This window comes from Centroberyx gerrardi, chromosome 1 (assembly GCF_048128805.1).
Source record: "Centroberyx gerrardi isolate f3 chromosome 1, fCenGer3.hap1.cur.20231027, whole genome shotgun sequence".
In the NCBI taxonomy this organism is placed as follows: Eukaryota; Metazoa; Chordata; class Actinopteri; order Beryciformes; family Berycidae; genus Centroberyx; species Centroberyx gerrardi.
Window position 1 is genome coordinate 6,553,367 of NC_135997.1, and position 14,469 is coordinate 6,567,835.

At 41.6% G+C, this 14,469-nt stretch overlaps 1 protein-coding gene across 5 annotated transcripts in view; it reads right to left on the reverse strand.

Moving 5' to 3' along the window:
* The window catches only part of myo9aa (myosin IXAa), a 112,127-nt gene that overhangs the window by 34,844 nt on the left and 62,814 nt on the right, over window positions 1–14,469 (reverse strand). For all 5 annotated transcript variants that reach the window (XM_078288297.1, XM_078288279.1, XM_078288254.1 and 2 more), the window contains 5 exons: window positions 14,041–14,138; window positions 13,356–13,482; window positions 11,237–11,326; window positions 6,833–6,949; window positions 5,695–5,829 (listed from right to left, as the gene is read on the reverse strand). In XM_078288297.1, the coding sequence (XP_078144423.1) occupies window positions 5,695–5,829; window positions 6,833–6,949; window positions 11,237–11,326; window positions 13,356–13,482; window positions 14,041–14,138 (567 nt within the window). The remainder of the gene's footprint in view (window positions 1–5,694; window positions 5,830–6,832; window positions 6,950–11,236; window positions 11,327–13,355; window positions 13,483–14,040; window positions 14,139–14,469) is intronic.

The following is a 14,469-nucleotide window of genomic DNA, read 5'->3' on the forward strand; positions in this document are numbered from 1 at the left end:
ACCGAGTTCAGGGAATATGATCCTTCTCTCTTGTCAACAATGAAGTGAGACTTCTTCAGTGTTTGGCCAAATGAAAATATTTACCTGAGAAAAAGGGAACTTACACAATAGATTTATGTATGTTTATGTGTATTTCAAGCCAAGACAAATATTGTAAGTCTATAAACTTTAATACTGACAACCCCTGTAGGAACTAATCTATAACTGAAGGGTTATGGATTAATTAGGTCTAACATTTGAATTAACAACAGTAAAGCAAACGACCCAGCGCTGATATGGCCAAAACTTTGCATGCCGTATTCAAATGGAACAACTTTCCATCACACTTCTGTTGCTGGACCCTCTTGTGGAAAAAACAACATTAGCACAGCCTGACTGCATTATTCTGTAACACTGTTTCTTTTTGAGTGATTTGCAGTTTGTGCTGCGCATTCTTCACACAAACAATCCAGCAGATTCCGTTCAAATCAACACACGATTTGTTAAACTGTTTTTAACTATGTTCATCACCATTGGCTGTGATTCCCCCGCTGAAAAGTACAGCTAGATTATCTTCTTGGATATACGACAGCATCTGCAGGCTTAAAAGGGCATGGAGAAGAACAGAGCGAAGGTGGAAATCTACCAAAATTTAGGTCCACTATTTACAGATGAGAGACTTGTTAATTTTATTTTTAAATCCTTATTTATTCAGGGAAAGCCAACTGAGCACCGTGCTCTTTTCCAGCAACACCCTGCTACACATTGATACAGTTAAACTCTTCAACTGCTGGCCATTTAGCAGCTCTACTGCAGCAGCTGGGGGTTAAATAACTGTTGTATAAGGAAAATTCAGGTCGCACACTCTTCTCTTTTCTTTTAGTTTCATGCTTTATTTATCCCACCAAACATTCGGCTACATGGCCTTACACCCTGACGAAGGCCATGTAGCCGAAAACGTTCGGTGGGATAAATAAAGCACGAAACTAAAAGAATAGAAGAGAGTGCGACTTGAATTTTAATTGTAAGTGGAAGTATTACAAAAACTTCATGTTAAAGTTGAAATGCTGTGCTCAAGGGCACTTAGACAGTAATTGCTGAGGAAGGGGAGAGTGTTACTCATTCACTTTCCCCATCCATATCTCCTAGCTGGTCTGGGGATTCAAACCAGCCACCTTCCGGTCATAAGCCCACTTTCTACAAAAACAATATATTAAAGAGGTTATATTACTGCTAATCAGCCTAATCCTGCCTCTACAGGTGTTCATTCCTGCTGCCTCAACTGCTGATTTGTTCTGTCACTGTTTTGTTGAGAAAATGGTATTAAATCTAAGATGCATCCTCCTGTTGCTCTAGCTGACACGAGCTTGCCCCAGTCTACTTATTGAAACACTTTTCGCTGATTTCACTGGTGGACCTGATGGATGCTGCATCACACACCAGACCTCCCTACAGTCCCCTGATATGATGGTTCACACTGAATTCCTATCAAAAGTTACAGTATGCGGGGTATGGGCCGTAGCTTGATCTCTGGTGTAAATACTTCTCTTTTCAAGGTTGTATTCCTGAGTTTTGACTCTGGAAGAAAACAAACAAAAACAACCCTCTCTCTTGATCCAGCCTTTAATAGCTACAGACCTATTTCAAAGCCAACGTTTCTCTGTAAAATTTTGGAGAATGTTCAAAGGAGTTCAATGCAACTCACGGAGGTGCCGGAAAGAAATAACATTTTTGAACAATTTCAGGCTAACTTTTCATAAACCCCATACCACTGAAACGGTTCTTCTCAGGGTCACCAATGATCCTCTGAAGAATGCAGATTCTGCCAAGTGTTCCATGTTAGTGCTGCCTGACCTCAGCGTAACCTTTGATGCGTCTAATCACGTTTCTGGTAATTGGTCGATTGATCCATTGGACTGGAATCTCTGACATCCCTGTTCTGGCTCTCATTTCACCTGTAAAACATGAGAAGTTTTCAGTCTCGCTGCTGATTATGTTTCTTCTGATTCACTGATGTGTGACTTGCCTCAAGGTTCACTTCCCGGGCCAATGCTATTTTCTTGTTACTCCTTGGCCGAATTTGTCGGCATAACTCGATCTCCTTTTGCTGCTATGCCAGCAATAATCATCTGTCAGTTAAACTTTGTGGTTTTCTTTCAACTAATTTCCTTCAACTACAATTTAAAACAAAAAATGAGGTTCTTGCTGTTGCCTGGAAAAACATATCCGTCTGCTGGTCCTCTCACTCCGTATGTTAAGTCTGAATATCAGAATTTAATAGTTATCTTTGATGTTTAAACCTTGGGCAACTTACTAAAAAGCAGGTTCATTCAAGTTTTTACAAACTTCAGAACATTGCAAAGATTTATTAAGTTTTAATGATAGATACTTATGTGATTTTGTATCATCTTGCCTTGACTACTGTGATGCCCTCTTCACTCGAAAAGTTCTCTGCAGATTGTTTTATTTTTTACTGTTTGTGTTGTAAGTAGTGTTATATTAATTAAGCTGTATATATTTATTATTAGTCTTTCGATGATCCTGACTCCAGCATGTGTGATAGGCAAACAGATGTCTGAAATACACATGCCACTGGATTCCACAGCGCATACGGCTCGCACACACACGCCTTCTTTTCCAACTGCTGACTACGCACTGTCATTTTTATTCCCATTCCTCAACACTGCTGCTTTAAATATGTCTCCTTCCCAGTCTTCAGTCATCTCACAAGCCCCATCTGCTGCTTTGATGGCCTTTGCTTGGGATTTGTCAATGTGGCTGATACCTGGTAGCCAACAGCAAAACGCAAAGTCCATTTACAAGATCTCTATAAATGGTTCAGTGAAAGAGACAGAAAAATAGCGCTCTAATTAATGCTCTAATGTGCGTGCGTGTCTGTAAATGCGTGCATTCATGTCGTGTCTGGGTGTTCCAGGAATTACTCAAGCACACTGGGACTTATGGTAGGCGGAGATGGCATGGCATGTGTGCGAGGCATGGTTGAAAAGCAGCCAGTAGAGGAGCGGAGGCTAATGTGGAAAGGTAAGGTGGAAACAGAATATAACTGTATAGCAGAGTGTGTGGCAGGGAATTGCTGAAAAATAAAGCATGCCCGCTCTTGGTGAACCGGGAGTAAATCAAATTTGGAAGCTTTCAGGCTGCCTTAAAACTGCACACTGATTTTTCTACACACAACTAATGCAATACTGTACCTAAGGCTTTATTAACCTCTAAGCTCTCCTGTTTCTCCTCCCGATCAAGCCTCTGGTACCGCTGTTAGTCACAATATCAAAATTACAAAACCAGAGATTAAAATAGAGCAAATTCTAACCAAGATTTGACCTTGCTTCTATCATAGGACCGATAAAATCTATTTTCCAATGTAAGATGTGTGGATGAAAGCGTGCCATAACAACTGTGGTGAAAGCCTGATTCGTGGAAAATATTAGAAATCAATATGAGCACACAGTTACTGACGATTTCACAGCTCCATTCACACGCCGAGTCCCTGGCTGGTGTGAAAGTCAATATATACACTTGCATGTCCGGGCCGGCTTAGTGTAACAAGCAGTGGAAGGCTGAGGACACCGACGACAAAGCTTCAGTTACACTAAATCTAGAAAGCGTTTTAATTTTTAGCAAATAGGCATATTTAATACTTACAAGCCACTGGTAATATTCACATAGATTAAGGGCAAGCTGCAGAAAAGTCTTGATACGCCAACATGAGAGTGTTGAGTCAGTCTGGTCTAAGCTACAGTTGTGGTAATATATACAGTATATACCACATTTCTATGCTGTTAGGAGTAACTGAAATAGGAAAATTGCTGCATATAAAAAGTTCAAGTTTTGCTTATGGCAGTCTGCAGTGGCTCAAACAGTCTAACAGAGTGTGAATGGACAATAAATTCAATTGCTCCATTGAAGATCTGTCTTTCCCATGTCAGCAGTGGTTTAATCATCAGAAAGTAGCACTTGTCACAGGACACTGTCATTATCTGATAAGGTGGTTGGTTGCTGTTGGTAGCATACATGTTTCAGCCTGCTGAACAACACTCGATGCCAAGACGTCTGCAGAAACTACGAGGCTGATGGGAATATACACTGGTGCACAGGGATATATGCACAAGCAGACAAAAACATACTCAAAGACACACACACAATACGTACAAACACACATCTACATACTGTATGTGCACAGTAGAGGTAGGCTGACATCAGTTTGCCGATATAACAGGCCAATATGGGCCTTTTATTACCTCCGCCAAGGAGGTTATGTTTTCGGTGCAGTTTGTTTGTTTGTTTGTTTGTTTGTTTGTCTGTTAGCAGGATTACGGAAAAACTACTGGCCCAATTTTCATGAAACTTCGTGGAAGGGTGTAGCATGGGCCAAGGAAGAACCCATTCAATTTTGGAGCGGATCCGGATCCGACTCATGAACAAGCAATAATAGCACGAACCTTGGCGGAGGTCTGCACTCTCCGAGTGCCCTTCTAGTTAAATATCTGCTATCGGCCAGACAGTAGCATCCACTTCAGGTCTTCAGGCACTTTCAATTATGGGGAAAACACTGAATATTTGGAATGTTATATTGTCACAAAATATCGGCAACTTCAGTCTAAAAATATTGGTATTTGACTTGAAAAACCCATATTGGTTGAACCCTAGTGTACAGTATGTATGCAGCGCCGGAGCAGACACACACACACACACACGCTATACTGTATTTCAAAGTATTATATGCTCCTATCACAAGGGCAAAAAAGCAAAGGGGCAGCTTCTGCAGAAGAAAAAACCTTGTACTGCTGAGATAAAAAAAAATGATGTTTTCCAGATCAGAGCATTTTTGACGATGGTCGTGAGAAAATAGGCATCGACTTGACCACGCTTCAAAACTTGTTTGCCTCCTGCTTGCTTTGAAGGTGTAAATCTTGCGCTATTACTTGCATAAGACTCCAGATTATTGGAGGAACAAAACATCTAAACACGGCAAATCTGACAAATCCTTAATTGACAGCACAATGGCTCTGAAATTTATTGACCTCAACTTAAGCTTCAAAACAAAGAAAACCTCTTAGAAGTCTCTTCGCGTGCGATACATCTGCAAAGCTGCAGCACATTTAGGACATGGAGGTGAGCCAGGGTTTGTGAACTAGTGCCTTTGTACAGTAGAGGACTGATTGAGCACACAGGCCTTCATGTCTTTGTGTCATACATGAACTGTGTTAGAGTGGCTGCTCTCCCTCAAACATGCCGGGGCACGGCCGTTGATTCAGCCAATCTCAAGGTAAACACCGTGTTTGGCTTCCAGGCAAATCTTACAGATCATGACTTTAAAAGCCCTTTGAAGTTAATCAGCCCACTTAAGAGAACATAAATCCACGGTGGGGGCGGTCGCAGGGAGGGGCCGAGTTGAGTCATATGGCTGTCAGGCTCACAACTTACCCTGTTGCATAATCTGATGAAGAATTCCTCCATTGTTTCACGGTCATTGTAATGTACAGTATGTATACTGTGCGGTGTGATAAGGATGAGGGATTTCCTTGGAAACGGTCATAGTCAAAGAATTTGAGCGGGTAGATCTGTGTTAAGATAACAGTCGCGGTGCTAAGTTCAACTCTCGGGCAGAGCCTTGAATAGGAATCCTGCCCCTAAGAGTCATCAACCAATGAGGTTATTCACAGCATCCCACAGCAGAATATGTGAAAGCCTTACCTGCTCCAGCTTGAAGATGTGCTGGTTGAAGTAGTGCTGCAGACGCTCGTTGGCAAAGTTGATGCAGAACTGTTCAAAGCTGTTGTTCTCATAGTCCTCGAAACCAAATATGTCCAGCACTCCGATAGATAAGATCTGAGGAAGACAAAATTACCCAACGTGAGAAAATAAAGGCTTTCATTCCAAACAGTTGGAATTTGGCTTCCTGAAATTCATCAATCAATATCTCAAAAACTCATTCCAGGAGTTATATTGTGATGAAGTGTTGGAATTTACTTTTCTGATGTTCCCACTTTCCCTTGTCTACTTCTGTTTCAGTTGGTGATTTCCTGCACTTCCCAGAATCATTTTCCCCAGAGAACGGGTGTGAACTAGAAAAATACACCACTAAACAACAAAATTCACCTAGAAATGCAAGGTACATTGCCAATAGTTGTTGTTAAAGTGTTTTAGGGCGGATTTTCCCTTTAAGATGATCCATAACTTTAATGGCAACCCATAATGTGATTTGTGTTCTTGCCAACAAGCTGTGTAAGGGTATTGGTCAATTTTTCTTCTTTCTTCAAATGATGGAAATCTCATTTTAGAATTAAATTCTTCAAGTAACTTAGGTATCATGGCTGTCAACGTTAACATGCTAATGCAATTAATTGCATTTCTATTTTTGGGGGTACCTGTTGCTCCTTTTTGGGCTTTTTGCTACCTCTTACTGTAGCAGAGGCAGGGAAATATGATGGAGAAGAAAGGTCATAAAGTTGTTAATGTTAAGTTATTGTATCATCTTTAGGTTGGTGAACTGTTTTTGTAGTCCACAGTTCAGGCTCAATTTACACTGGATTTTGGGAATGCAGGATTTTCTTGTGATTGTTTTGAATACATTTTTCTAGAATTGAAATCAGTGTAATGCATGTTTTTTTCATGTAATTTTAACATGCAATTAAATATGAGATTAAGCACAATTAATTATAGAAATTTTGAGATTAATGGGGATTAAAACAAAATCGTCTGACAGCTTAGAAATCTCTCGTATAAGGTCACAGACGAAACTGATAGCTGTAACCTCTTGTCTCATGATAATGTCTATTCAGCTCTATTACACTTTATTCCAAAACAAGTCCATGTGTCTGTGCAGTCCTACCTTGGTGGTCTCCTCCAGGTCCTTGTTGTTGAGCAGAGCGTGGTTGATCCTGAAGACAATCCAGTCAAACAGAGCGCTGTACAGAGACTTAGCCATGGAGTCCCGCACCGTCCCGGCCTGGAGACACACACACACACACACGCACACGCACACACACACAGACACACACACACACACAGTCCTTTGTTATTGCTGCCATGGCCATATCTCAATTTCCAACATTAGATTGAGGTGAGAGAAATATGAGGAACACAAGACACTAACCAAGAATTAGTATTATGTGCTGGTGTGTTTTGGTCTTGGTAACAAGGTGACGGGTCTTTGCTGTCGGACTCCCAGGCTTTGGGTCGTCCTGCCACAGGAGCTCAGACGAACCAGATCAGTTTCATCTTTTAAATCACTTCTCACAGCACACTGGTACAGGAAAGCCTTTTGATAATGTTCTTTTATGTCCTGTTTTATCCTTGTTATATTCTTGTCTGTCTCCTTTCTATTTTATTTTATCGTTTTATTCTCATTGGCAAAGTGCTATATAAACAATATTTATTATAATTTAATTATTTCTGCAGTAATAGAAGGCCAAAGAGTCATTAGTTAAGTGTCTCCTGTTACCTGAGACAAGTGCAGACCTTATTCCTGTGTGTTAGCATCCTCCAGCAGAAAGTCCCACACATCTGTTAAAGTTTGGCCTTCTATGAATAAATAAATGGGAACGAAACTTGGAGGGATGGTGCACCTTCGCACCGTGTTCCAGCGTAAAAAAAAAATTGGCTCATTTCTGTTTGGCCCAATAGGTTCACTACAATAAAAGGTCAAATGTTTTAACTTTAACAAGGCACACAACCAATTGTGATAATTTAGACCAATTGCAGACGGTCATGCTGGTTGGGCTGCTGTGTGAAGAATTCAACTAGTTCAGCCAGCAAGCCTGTACAGAAGCCTGAAGCCAATGCAGCGTTTCGTTTTTTCCACAAACGTGTCCTTCTGTCCGTATGAACCTGCCAAAATCTGTTTCCACAGCAAGTATCCCAAGGCCTTAAATCACAGCACAACTTTGCCTGGCTCGTAACGCCACCGACATAAATAATAAACATATATGATCTTGGTACCAAGAGGCTTTTAGAAAAAATATGATGACTAATGTGTCCTAGTCCGAGGTGGAAAGAGGAGGCTAGTGAGGCCGTGTTTGAATTACCCCGTGCAGGCTTTCGTCATGGGTTAGCTAATTTATATTCTGCGGCTTTGTTACATTGACATGATCCAAGACCATGTTTCCTGGAGCATTTCTGACCCTGGGTGAAACGAGCAAGGCACACAGTTGGGATCCAATGGACAGCCGTTTGTGTAGTTCTCCTTATTTAATTTTTACATCAAACGTGATCTGTCAGACAGCACTGGTCCAATTTTGATAAAACTTGTTTGAAAAGGAGTCCAGATATGCCGCCAATTGTATTTCTCCATTACAACCAATCATTAAAGGTTTAAACTGAGCATAAAACACATCAAATCACACTCAACATTTGACTGCCAGCAGCCACTGTACTCAAAAACACTTGATGGAAAAACACCACTGGATATCCCAGAAAATGACAAGAAGCAGAAAATCAGGAGAAATGAGACAGCCATATTACATCAACAAATCTCGTGCTTTGATATTCTACCAAAACCTTGACGCAGGTGGCAACATCACAGGCATGCTGGCACCCTGTGCCATGTCACAGCAACACATTGCTGAGCCAATATTAAAGTCATTAGCCAGCCTAATGCTCATCAGACTCATGTGATCTGCCAATCCGATCTACTGTGGCACAGAAATTATGGTCTGCCAGCCTCCAATGGATGAGGCTACAGTGAGTTAGCCTTTCAATATCAGCCTAATGGAAATATTAGCCTTAAGGCAAGACGATATTCTGATGAAAAACTTCACATTAATTGGAAGATACATTCGTAGTCACGTTGTAATTCACAATCTATCTGACCAAAGCTGGGGAAGATTGAAGATAAAAATCACAGTGTGAGATCCATACTGTACATCCTTTCATGATTCAAACATCCTAACTTTTTGATTCCTATATTGGCTCTAACTGTATTCCTGACAGAATAATCACACCATTCCTTGTCAAATAAATGTGGAATCATTTTCTAACTCCACTGGAAAGATTTGACCCTGCAGCAGCAAAGGTGGGTCATGGTCTTCACAATACAAATCTCTCTCAAAACAAGCCATACAGCGGCCACTCGCAGTTAAAATGCCTTTGTTTCTACACAGCTGACCACGTTATTTTTAGTAACCCCAGACCAAATATGCCTTGCCACATCCATGGGTCATGAAAGATATTATTTTGAACTCCATGCATACTGCAGTCTAATGACCCATAAGCTTTTCATTATTTAGAGGAAGTTGAATTTAAAACATCGAGAGGAAAATAACTCTGAGGAGACAAAACTCATTACAAAACTCTTCAGATTTCCTTGAGGTTTTTAAGTAGAATGATTTCAGTTAAGAGGCAAGGAGAATGTTGTGACTGTTAGAGCAATATTTACACTGAGACCACCCAGCGTGCTGCCAAAACAATTACTGGCTGTTTGTTCATATGAAATGGCTGCTAAATATCTAATGGTCATTATGAGGATGTTGCTGTGTTTTAATGATGGGAAATGTGTAAAGTACTAAAGTCTTCTGGAATAGTTTGTGGTAAAATAGTGTTTAGGCAGTTTCTCTGGGTGAATATTTTAAGGAATCTGAACTGGAAAACAAGAGAATCACTTCAACCAAACTCACAGTACTAGGAGGCAATGTGTGTGCAGCGAAAATGAAGCTGCATAAATCTTTATTTAAAGTCACTCGATTAACAAATATTGAGGTTTCATGCCATGGGCGGTTTTCAAATGAACCAAATCTGTGCAGGCTATTTGCATGTCTACAGTAAGCAGCAGTTCATTCAGACCGACTGGTGTGTTGCAGTGTGTGTCCGTGTCGCTCCGTCTCCCCTCTGCCTCTCAGATGGCTCTCATCCGCAGACCGTGACGTGTTTGTTTTCAGAGAGGGGGTCCCAGAGAAAACTGTACAGGGGCTTGAGATGCCTTCCCTTCTCTCTAAACAGACTGAAGAGCTGTGTGTACGTGTGTTAGTTTGTGTGTGTGTGTGTGTGCACGACTACGTGTACATGTGTGTTCATGTGTGGCCGCAGACCGAGAGAAGAGAAGGAGATCCGGCACTGGTACTGTAAACACAGCCGGGTCAGGCCGGGGAGCCGAGGCTGCAGGAGGGCTGCTGAGCTGGCACTGTGCCTTTAGTTTAACCGCTGAGTTTATCGTTTATTTATTTGCACATTTGAAAATGATAAAGCACTGAAAAGCGGCATGCTGTCCACCTTCCATACTGTTCTCTATGTGTGTTTAGGTCCAGCCCTGTGTGTTCAGCTCACCTCTCTTCCACTGCACACCTAGCCATGTAAGCCAAACACTGTTGAGAGGTAATGCAGCAGTCAAACAACAAAGTCAAACTTGCCTGAAATAGAAACGCAGTCAAACACGGTGCTGCATACAAATTCGTGTACACTCACTGCAGTTTTCTATTTTTCATTCATTTATGCTCAGCACAAGTGGGGGTGCATGAAGATTAGAGGGGTAACTATTACGCAGGAAAACTGAAAATGTAGCGGTCACAAACTCAACTCAAAGAACAACAACAAAGTCTGCGGTGAAAGAGCAGCTAAGGTGGCTGAAAGAATCTGAGGATTTAGAAACCGTCTGATTGGTCGTAAAGGTGCAGAAATCCTTAAACAAGCTCAGCAAGCCGATCCTCCAAACGATTCTTTAGGAAGAGCTGACCGGGAGATTGTTAGCATGGAGATGTAAAAAAAAGGCAATGAACCAGAAAAGGAAATGGAGATGCTTTTCCAAAAGGCACAACCAATCATGTGATATTTTAGCCCAATTGCAGATGGTCATGCACTGGGGGCTGGTGTGTGAAGAATTCAACAAGTTCAGCCAGCAAGTCTGTACACAGCGCTTTGTTTTTTCCACAAACGTGTCCTTTTGTCCATATGAACCTGCCAAAATCTGTTTCCATAGCAAGTATCCCATGGCCTTAAATCAGAGTGAGGCCAACATGATCGTAGTACAAAGAGGCTTTTGGAAAACATGACACTGACTAATGTGTCCTAGTCCGAGGCCATAGGGACATGTTTCGATCACCTGTGGGGGCTTTCATCATCGGTTAATTAATTTATATCCTGTGTGTTTTTTTTTTATATTGACATGATCCAAGACCTTCTGAGCTTGGATGAAATGAACAAGGCACACAGGTGGGATCCAGTGGACAGCTGTTTGTGCAGATGTTTAATATTGCATACTAGTCAAGTTATGTGCAATGTTAGCGCTGCTGGAAAGCTTTCTCACCTCGGCAAGCTTGTAAGGTACAATCAGCCTCTCTCCCACAGTCACCGTCTTCCGCGTCGTCAGAGCCTCGAACAGCATCTCTTCTTTCACCTAGCCATGAAAGAGAGAGAGAAAGTGAACGAGGGAAAATCTCTCCTGGAAATACCATAATCCTGTCACATAGGTGGATGCTCGTCTGCATCCTTACAGCGCCTTGTTGCACCGTGACCGAAGAACCTCGGGTCTTCAAATCGATATTGTGGTTTAGAAAGAAAATCTGACACGTTCTATACCAAGACCATTCTGGGAGCCTTTCATCTGGACAGTGTTTAGGTACATGAGGGGTGAGAGGTTGGAGATGTGCTTTGATAAATCTAGCGAGGCTCTTGGTCGTGAGAACCATCTAATCCCAGTTATTGACACAGTGGGCTGGAGGTCCGCACAGTCCCATAAACATCCTGCTAGTACAGAAGTAAGGGAGCAGGGAGAGATATGGCAATTCTGCTCTGACACACAAATATCAAATTACAAGGAAGAAAAGTAGTAGTAGTAGTTTTTGTTTCTGAACTGCCTAGTCACTCAAGTTAATGATCCACAAAGAAGTAATTATCTAATACTAAAACCACATTTCTAGGTATTACCCTATTATCAGTGTAATCTATACATTATGTATCATAAACATTAGGCCCTATGTGTGTTTATTTGGCAAAGGGATTCACTACTAAGGGCTTCCAGGAAATGAAGTTAACCATAGTTTGGTTGCAAAGAAATATATATGATATGTCCCCTTGTAAAATGACCCTTGTGAATTTCCCCAAAGGGACTGATAAAGTGATATCTTATCTTATCTTAGAGGCTTACTTATTACTTACTTGAGAAAGTAGTAGTAGTGGTAAACCAAAAACAGCATTGAGACAATGCTCTCTCACTCAGAAGTCAGTCCTGTACAATCTCTAATCAATACACTAGCAGTCATTACGAAAACAAGGGAATTCAATATGATCCCATTCTAATGCATATGGTACAGTGGTATGGTATAGTGCGTCTTAGTTCACAGTCAAGCATCTGAAAGATCAGTAATATGAATTTGTCTATCATGGAGTTGTTCAACTAAGACATTTGTGCAGCTGCAGCATGTGTGGGCTGGAAATATTTGAGTATTTCAGTCTCATTAGTTTGCACCAGCATGATGCCTTCCAGGGTAAGAAATTAACTTTTTTTTCCAGCGGGCATTTTTTGCCCCCTTGATCTGATTTTTAGTGGCATTTTGGTCCTTTTTTAAGGGGCAATTTTATTGAAACTGTGAAATAATGCAATTGTGTTGCAAACTGGCAAATCAGCACTACATTTTTTACAATATTGTTTTTTTTTTTTTTTTTTTTGATGCAGTGGTTTGTGTGGGACGGAATGTTTTTCTTCTGCTGGCTGTGGGATGACAATATTTTGCACAGCTTCAGGCTGTGTACTCATTTTCATTAAAAACCACTCTTTTCTCGCCCAGAACACACTGGAAAGAAACACCCGGTCACAGCTAACCCTAACCTACGGTGACCCACAGGGGACAGTATGTCCCGACGTGAGTATCTGACAACTAAGTGAAAATGTGAACAAGGGTGAAATGCAAAAAAGGGCACGCCTAATTATCGATGCATTTTTTGCCCCCTCATTTCTAATTTCACTGGAATTTTATGACTTAAATGGCATTTTTGCACCAAGCCCCTGTTAATCTCTGACCCTGGTGCCTCCTGTGTGTCTGTGTGTGCTTGTTGTGCATGTCAATGCCTGTGCGCCAGTGTGTCTACTTGTGACAAGAACCTGCACTTACATTTCAACCATCAACTCCTCTCTGCCACACTATCATTTATATATAATCTGAGAATGAGAAGAGGACGTTTTTACGCCTCCAGAATATTTATAGAAGGGTGATAGAAGTAGAAGTGATGTAATTAAACGCTCAGATGCAAACCAGAATTCCTGACCAAACCAAAATCCCTGACCATGTGTCCACCCCAATACCCAAACGAGTGCTTGCAGAAACGTTTCGTGCACCGTATTTCACTGGAAACATGCTGAACTTATCCAACTAACAGAATAACACATTTAGTCACATGTGCGGTGATTAAACAAAACTCGTCCGTACCTCCAGCAGTTCGGAGACGACGGGCAGCACCTCTGGGTTGCAGATGTCGATGGAGTCGTCCCTGTAGGTTTTCCTCTTATAGCGGATGTTGCCCAGGTGGAGGATGGCCGACAGCAGGGAGAAGATCCTAAACAAAGGATTAAATCAGGACAAGAGATGCCTCGGGGTTCTCCAGTAAAAATGTTCTGATTGGAGGCATACTGTGGGACTGTCTGTACAGTTACTGTCCACCTTTTGGAAGCCTATGACTGTATTAGTGCGGATTTGACTGAAATAATGATGACATTGACTGAAATTAAGTTGCGGGGTCGGTAGTGATGATGATTGTGTGATTATGTGGCACAGACATGAAAGTGGTGTGTGAGTGTGTGTGTGTGCGTGAGTGAGTGAGAGAGAGGGTGTGTGTGTGTGTGCATGAACAACAAGCACTAAATATACATTTTAACTGTTATATGACAGAGTGAATGTGCTTGGGTGTGAAGGAGGCTGCAGAAATCAGTGACAGTATGAAAACATTGACTTTTTGTCAACAAAACTTGTATTTTTATGTATTTATGTGACTTTTATGTTCATATTGTGAGTAGCAGCACTTGTCTTTCTCTCCAAGACAGATTTCCCCTTAGGGACTATTAAAGTTTATCTTATCTTATTTTACAGTATCTATGTGTGTGTGTGCGTCACTCACTGCTTGCGTGTGGCAGGCAGAAAGCCCACCATCTCCATCGCCAGCTGCAGCCTCTCGAAGTCATGCTTCAAGTCCTCTCCTTCTACTGTGAAGCAGTCCTGAAATCACAAGGCAACCGGGTGTCATCAGGCTCACAGCAGCCGGAACGACAGCTTCATGGTAGCCAGAAGGGCTTGAGGGTCCCTCTCTGCTAATAACACGTCACTATGAAGTGTCAAGAGAGTTACTAACGACTGTTGACATACACAGCGCACAAATCCTTTTCAAAATGTATACAGTGTGTCCAACAAAGAAGCTTAAAATAGTTTTTCGTTTACTTTGCAGCTGAACCAAAAAGCAGCAAAGTGGCCTGGTGCAGACGAAATAAGTGACTCATACTGAAAGAGGCTATCATTATGAAGCTCGGCGAAACAAACCGGCAACACCATG